Here is an 8353-nt window from a genome sequence, read left to right on the forward strand (position 1 = left end):
TAGATTTGATGGAAAATCAGGGGTAGTATATGTTGTAAATTCTTGGGTCTAATCGCATTACTATAAACAGTTGGTCAAACTTTTTGAATCAAAACTTATTAAATTAGCAAAATATATAGAGAGAAAGTAATTGCAATATATATGGAGAGATAGTCTCATATTCATAAGAAAGTATGAAAACTTATACTTCCTCCAGTTCAAATTAGATGGAAAGGTTTTTTTTTTTTTTTTTTTTTTTTTTTCATCATGTTCGACAAAGCAAAAATTCAATCTAAAATATGCTTGATTATAACTATTGTATAAAATATTAAAAATTAAATTTGAATTAAGTACACATTAAAAACGAATTCAACAAAATCTTACACGATTATTTTTTTTTTCAAAAATCTATGATATTAAATGCCAGTTAAAGCAAAGTTTATGAATAGTGTCAAAATTTAAGAATATTTAATCCAGTTTGAAACAGAGAAAGTAGGCTAGTGATAAATAGAACAAGTAAATGTGAAAGCTATGGAAAAAAAAAAAAAAAAAAAAAGAGAGTTATAGTGAATGAGCGGCCCAACTTATATGAGCAAGGTCCAATAAGTGGTATAATAGCCCAAGGTTCCAAAACAGACTGGGCTGATGTTACCACAAATTACTTCAGATGTATACTACAGTAGATGATTGTCGAAACACTCACTTATATGTCCATTCTTTTTTGTTCTTCATTGGAAATTTTTTCTGAGATAATATAGTCAAAATAGTGACAATTTTTTTTCCTAAGTTTCTTTCCTTGAGATATTTTTCGTAAATAAACCTAAAATTTTTTCAATTAATGTGGAGTTCACAGTTGATGGTGATTGGATAAAGTTATTAATTTATTTACGAAAATATAAGTTGAATTTCTATGATCTCAATTAAATCTGAGATCAAAATCAAAATGAACAACGAGAAGAAACAGAGAGAAAATCTGAGAAAATGAGAGAAAATTAAGGAAGATTTTATTGATAATCTGATTTTCTTACCATAATCTTACATCATCCTAGCTTATATACAATAGAAGAAGAATCTTCTGGAAATAACTCTAACAGAATTCTGTTAGAGAATTCCGTCGTGGCATAATCAATAACAAACAAGAACAAAGACCCTCATATCAACTAACACCATGTGATAAACAAACACTAAGAGATTGGGGCAAGTCCGGTAGTTCGTAAGGTAACTGAATGCAAACAATTTCGAAGAGAACCCTTTTTTCCCTAATAATAAGCACTTCAAACATCCAAAAAAACAGCAGTCTCATCATCTAATCCACGAACATTATTAACCATCATTCCATCAAGCCATCATTCCATCAAGTCCAAGTCAACATCTATAAAAGCAAATGAAAACCACAAAACTAAGTTCTGGAAGATACAAATAACACCTCAAGGATAAAGATCAGTATATGTCATATTCTCATATATCATAGAAATTAAAGCAATAAGCATTACACAGTTGCAATTACCCTATTGAAAGGGTAGAGATCTTCTAATAATCGACTAAAAATCGAGGAAGACAATGATTTTCGTAACCTTCATACTCGGTTTTTACAAGAACTACACTTGGATGAGATTTCTTACAGTGACAGCTCCTTGCAAGTACATTCAAAAAGCATTCAATTTCCTACGGAGTACAACATTTTTGCTACATTCAACTTGCCAAATAGATAGGGGTGGTTAGTAATATGAATAATACAATTATTTTTCGATGTCTTTTTCATCATAATAATCATTATTGGTAGAAACAACTAGATTTAAATATGGAGAAGATTGACGAGTTGTCAATCTGTCATCCTAAAGCTTTCACTGTCTTTCATCACTTAGAAGTGTTACATGAAGTACTAAGCTAAGCTAAATAAGTACGTAAATTTCAAACAACACGTAAAATCTAACTACATTTTGAGAAAAATAACACATGGTACGTAAACTAAAATGGACTAAAAGAGGAGCTGAGGAGACGTATGATAGCTATTGTAGCTATTTGAGCCTAATGAACGATGCCATTTTATTTTTCCGCATTGATCGAGTGTATCATCGAAAAATCGAATAATAAGCCTTTTGTAGCAGAAATGTGCTTAAGGAACACATACTCATACCTTCTCCAAATTATTCTAAGGCAGTAGTATGTACCATGACTTGCTTGGTTAATTAGTACCTTTTCGAATTAGAAAAGGAAATGGGAAGATGCTTGAAGTTAGATGTGTCAAACAACTCTATAAATCTTTGATCTGAGACTCTAGCTTTGGCTGCTGCAAAACGTTGATATTCGTCGAAAATGGATGACAGGCACCACTTCTGTAGTTTTCTCAGACATCCCACCAGGCAGCCTGTTCGGTGCTGATCAATGGACCAAAACGAAAGAGATCAAAACACAACCACCATTAGTTTATAAAGATCTTGACAATAATATTTCGAATGAATTCGAAAGCACGTATGATCGATGCTATAAGATGCAATACCTTTCCTCTTTTGCAGTGTATCAAAACTGGATGATTCCTTACATCTGCATTACAAACACACACAAACAAGTTAAGATTGAACTACTAGAAAAGTTTGAAATTAGGATTAAAAATTCAGGCATGATGAAGTTATTTATAAGTCATACCTAGGAGAACTTTTAGAGCTTCACGTATTGCATCATCTGGGATGTTCACAAACGGTTCCTATAAGAAATTAAATTTCCAATTCAATACCGAAAATTTTATTTCAATCTATAACAAGCTATAAATGAACTAAAACATACAGGTTGCACTAATACAAGCAATAATAGAGGTACGACTTGTACAAGTGATGAATATTTAACAAATACTTCAAATATCGATCAAAATTAAAATCACTAAAGACAATTAAACACCCTTATACAACTCTCTATGGAATTGAAAGTTCATCCATTGAATGATTAATTGTAAAATTTTAAAAAGTGTATAATATGACAGGTAAGTTTGGCCAAATGAATTGAAGAAGTAAGAAAAGTTATACGAGTACTACTTGTACAAATGTTATTTTCTTTTCTTTAAATTAATCCTTTACAGCTGACTGAGTAATATATAAAACATAAGGAAGAAAGAGTACAAAAGATTTAATTTGTAACTTTCATGTGATTGGGAAAGGAATTAAAGAGGAAATAAAGTGGTGGCTTGATCAGATTCCAGTTAACATGAACCCACAAAATCATAGTTAAATAAAATTCAAGCAATAAAAATAAATTAAACCGGCCACCACAAAAAGAAAAAAGAAGCAAATCCTATGTTTTGTTATACACTTTAACTCGTCATGGATGAGGTAAGTATTGAATTATTCAGTTTAGTTGACACCAGCAAAACATGCATCAATCAAATTCGGGGACCATCTATTATTTAGGGGCTCGTTTGGTTGAATGTAGGAATTGTAAATTTCTTGGAAAATTGATTTCCCATGAATTTAAACTTCTTAGGAAATTCTAAAAAGTGTTTGGTTAACTAATGGAAGTGGAAATTACCATGGAAAGTTCCACTTACCTAGGTCCCCCTAGGTAATTAACTTCCCCCATTTTGTGGAAAATGGAAATTCATGAGAATTTCTACTTCCTATGAATTTGTTAACCAAATAACTTTAAAGAATTTCAATTCCTAGGATTTTCAACTTCCCATGTTTTTCTTTGACAACCAAACAACCCCTAGGTAAATTAGAAACTTCCTAAACATTATTTCTCTTATCATTAGATTTAAATTGTCTACTTTTGGGCACGACCTTGAGGTTCTAAGGGCCTGTTTACTTTAACTTAATTTCAGTTCAGTTCAGTTCCTAATTTCCTACTCTCATAAAATATTCATTTCATCTCTATTCAGTTCACTTCAGTTCAGTTCGGTTCAGCTTCAATTAGTTCAGTTCCTCACATGCATTTAGTTTGCAAATGGACTGACTTTATACTTTAAACCTATCCAAAATAATTCTCTCGCCAATTGCTTTCATTATATGTTTTTTAGTTCTTTCTAGGTCATTATATGTTAACCACGAATTATCAATTTGAATCACATGAAAAACATTTAAGGGCTTAAGGCTATGAATAAAACCAATTAAACACACAATTTTAATTCCTATTGCATATGCCATATAGAAGACTCTGGAAGCTATAAATTGATTGTAATTACCAACACGAACACAGTAGCTAGCATGCTAACAATTTATCATTTTAAGTGACAAAATCATCATTGAACGGGACAAATTATCATATTAACAAGACCCTTAATGCCTTAACATTTTTTTAAAAAAAAAAAAATTAAAAATTGGAGCTCTTCTACCATATTAACATATTCAATAGAACCCAACAACATAATGTTTCTCATACTATGTGCTTATTATAAAAGTTTTGGAGTAGATGATTGGATGTTATTTACATGTAAAAAGTATCACGTGAATTTTGTAAAAGTACGTACAAGAGTATATATCATGTAAACGTTTTCATATTTAGATAAATATACTCGTACTTTCAAGTGTAGAGATTATTTAAGTGAAGAGTTGAAGCTAATTATAATCTAGGGGCTAACCATGATTAGAGATTGATTAGTCACCATGGGCTGTGAAGCCGCATTACACTCAAGGGCTAAACTCAAAACAACCAATTGAATCAGCATATTCTTTGAGTTGTTGGATTCACTAAAGCATTCAACTTCATTTTCCCTATTTTTAGTTGACATCTGCACATGGAAATAAATACACATATGACAAACTAGAATGAGATCTACATAGACCAAGTACCTAGTATTATATAATTCCATAGACATGATGTCACCAAATTGATGCGAGTGGACAGTTATGTATGGCTTTGTTCTTTACGCCTTAGAAATAAAAAGGTTTTAATCAAATTAATTATTAGAAAAGCTAAAAAAAAAAAATTTCAAATCCTTTAAAAGTAAGTTCATACACGTCACGATAACTTTTAAATTTAAGTGAATTGAAATACTGCAGCCAATTCAAAATCTTATAACGACTGTTGTGTTAATGCATTAGAACTTCTCTCTAAAGATAATTACAACTAATTCACCTGATCAATCGTACAACCAAGAAGATATTGCGTAACTAATAAAAGTAGCATGAATAATAACAAGTAACAACATGTAAGTTCTACCTTTTCAACTTGAGACACTTTAAGAGTAGAATTGATCATAAAAACATCTATTCAAGCATGTACTACAAATCTACAATGGCAACTGGCTAAAAGGGAAATTCAAATTAAAATTTTTTTAAAAAAAAAAAAAAAAATCTACAAAGGAGGCGAATAAAGAACCAATCATAGAGCAGACGATTTCAATAGGACAGAAATATTCCATGCTCATTCTATGATAGCATGTGACAAGACTACAAAACGTTACTGAAACACATAAATTTTCAAAAATATGTACACTAGCTAGTACATACATAAACACCCTGAAGGAATATTCCATTTTCTATTTTTAAAGATCCTCCTTTTTCATCACTCTTTTTTAAAAAAATCCTTCTTTGATTATAATTTTTAGTTGTCGCAGCAATCGACAAATAGACCGATATATTCCTCTTTACAAATAAATATTAGGACCATTTTAATTACATCATAAAAATAAAAAAAATTATGACCAATCTTAGTTAGCTTTCTTTAAACATACCATTTTAACAAAGATGAGTATAAATCTTTTGATTATGACAATCAAAGTACAATTTAAATGACTGGTTTATGACTGAAAGTAAATATGCTATTATTATACATTTAAAAAGATTCTAGAAGATTATAACCAATTAGAAGATGACAAGTGGCACGTAGTGTGTCGAATTTGAGTGCTGAATACCGCGTATGGATAATTCTTCTCGGCAAACAAAAGAAATAATGTCTCAACTCGAGATCAAAGGTTGTCGTAAACTGTTGTGATTTGAATCGAATCTAATCTAATCTAAATAAATCATTTCAAATCAAAAAATTCAAATTGACAACTCAAATTTAAGAATGTCAACAATAGCAAGGTAAGATTGCATACATCTAAACTCTACTTATTAATTCGACCATAGATAATTAAATATAGAGATGCAAATAAAAACAAGTTGTTACCTTGTGTCCTTCAATTCCAAATTGGTATAACTTGATTCCATTATTCTTGATGAACTCCAAATTCGTCTCAGGATATGGTTCCGGGCACAAATATCTAGGACCAATTTAATCAACAAAAAAACATAATTAGAGCATATTTTATTTCTAAGATCAAATTGTAGCAAGAACAATGTCAATATTATTACTAAGCAAAATTATGAACAATTTAATCATTAAATATCATATCTTGTAGTACTTCATAAACTGATTATAATACGGAATAATAGTCAATTAAAAGTTTGACTAGATACTTTAAACCAGAACGTTTAAAAGAAATAGTTGAATTGTTAAAGTACCAACTCAACCAGAAACTTTGACCGATGGTTACGGATGGTTAGATTAACAGAAAATAAACAGAGAGAATACGCAAAACTTACATAATAGAACGAAGACCTAAAGATTGAAGGAAAGGAAAATTGGGAGGTTCGGGGAAGCCGGACCGAAAGACGTCATTGTCAACAAATGAAAAATTCAATGGCGGAACGAAGAAGTGATCTTTAAGATCATCATAGTAATCGTGATTAACATTATCCAAAATACCAACATTATTAGCATCTTCGTCTTCGCCTTTCGGAAAGAGGAGCGACATGGATGGATTAGTATTATAAAGGTGCTTATTATATTCCTGCTTGTTGTTATCGGTGTCGACGACGAAGATGGTTTTGCAATTACCACAATCACCACACTTAGGTGAAGATGATGATCTTTCAACCTTCATATTTTTTGAAAGTATTTTTTTTAGTGTTGATTTTTGAAAGAAAAAGGAAGAAGGAATTGAAAATGCGCGGTGTGAAATGAGTTTGGCGTCAATGAAGGGGTTTATATAGAGTTGGCTGGAAAAGGAGGACAGAGAAAGTGTTTTTGTTTTTAGAGAGAGAAAAAAAAGGGGATTTGAAAACAGAGAGACGGCAATGTAGAAAAGAGAGGACAATCAATGGGAGGAATATTAATGCAAGTATAAACGAATTTTTTGACTTTTGAGTTTTAACCGCAAAAATAACTACTATTCGTACTAGGAGTCAATTTATGGTGAGGATTAGCTTATATCCGGTTCAATTCTTTTAACAAAATAATGTGGAGCATTAGGTAAAAATAATTTCAGTTTATTAAAATTAAGTTTTGTTTAGTAACAGTGTGTTCTATTCATCTTGTTGTCACTTAATTAAAGTTTGATAAGTTCAGTTCAGGAAAAATAAGTTCTGATAAGGGTTGTCCAAATTCAAATTATAACTAAAATAAGATTTAATAAATACAAATAAATTATGTTAAATTCAGATAAGTTGTGATAAAACAGGTGAATAAAACACACCCTAATTTAGTAAAAATTAGTAAGTTAAAGAAAAAAAATATAATAGAGAATTAGTAAAAAAATAATTTCACTTCAGTAACAATAATTTCAGTTCTTCAAAAATGAGTTGAAGTGAACAGAGCCTTGGTTTAGATCTTTCATTTGATTTCAACTTGTCAGGGGATCTTGGAATCATATTTAATTACTGAAAACTAGTACTCCAATATTTTATGGTACATCAACAAAATTTTGGAAACTATTAAGATTTTTCTTATGTATTGGGTAAAATACGGTCAAACTTTAATCAAATTAATATAAGCGTCAATCATTCCAATTCAAAAATTCCAATAGATTAGAAAGACTATGACCAAGCTAAACTAGAGCTTAAATGTTATGTTTAGTGTAAAGACAACAAATTCAAAGTAAGGTTGTGCTCACTTCACAAAAATATTTTAATTTTAATAATAACATCGATCTTTATCTCACAGCCCCATCTCGGACAACCTCTAGCCCCTAGGGTTGTGATCTTTTAATTATGAAGCTATTCTCAATCAACAATGCAAACTAAAGATCAATTAAATGTCATTTACATTCACTTATTTACCCATTTCAAATATGAACAAAGGACTAATGGTTCATTTAATTTCTTTGACAACTCGATCATTTAAATATGTTCATATGATTTTATGCATCATTTACTTGTTATATTAAAAGTTGAATAAGTAAAAAAAAAAAAAATCATGATTTTTGAAGAATATTTTTAAAAAATGAACATAACCACTATTGTAGTTTTAGAATCTATTTGATTGTTTTTTTTTTTTCAACTCTTGAAAAATCATCAAAATAACCACTATGGAGCATGCCTTCTAGAAAAACAAAAGATAAATTTGCAGCATGAGATTTTGTCATAATAAAAACTAGCTTAGCAAGTGTGGAAAAATGAAAATG

The 8353-nt window shown here is 30.2% G+C and overlaps 1 protein-coding gene across 2 annotated transcripts; it reads right to left on the reverse strand.

Moving 5' to 3' along the window:
* Nucleotides 1-2049: 2049 nt before the first annotated feature.
* On the reverse strand, nucleotides 2050-7024 carry LOC145587385 (inositol diphosphatase DSP4-like). 2 transcript variants are annotated; one of them, XM_081644119.1, is made up of 6 exons: nucleotides 6495-7024; nucleotides 6079-6172; nucleotides 4547-4696; nucleotides 2626-2683; nucleotides 2480-2523; nucleotides 2050-2357 (listed from the first exon to the last, which is right to left on the reverse strand). In XM_081644119.1, exons 1-6 carry the CDS (start codon nucleotides 6833-6835, stop codon nucleotides 2169-2171), a joined length of 876 nt encoding a protein of 291 aa, XP_081500245.1. In that variant the 5' UTR covers nucleotides 6836-7024; the 3' UTR covers nucleotides 2050-2168. The 2 variants fall into 2 exon arrangements, with proteins under 2 accessions (XP_081500245.1, XP_081500246.1); XM_081644120.1 differs by lacking the exon at nucleotides 4547-4696 and having other exon boundaries at nucleotides 6495-7019.
* Nucleotides 7025-8353: the final 1329 nt, after the last annotated feature.

Source organism: Chenopodium album, chromosome 17 (genome assembly GCF_948465745.1).
Source record: "Chenopodium album chromosome 17, dcCheAlbu1.1, whole genome shotgun sequence".
NCBI classification, from domain to species: domain Eukaryota; kingdom Viridiplantae; phylum Streptophyta; class Magnoliopsida; order Caryophyllales; family Amaranthaceae; genus Chenopodium; species Chenopodium album.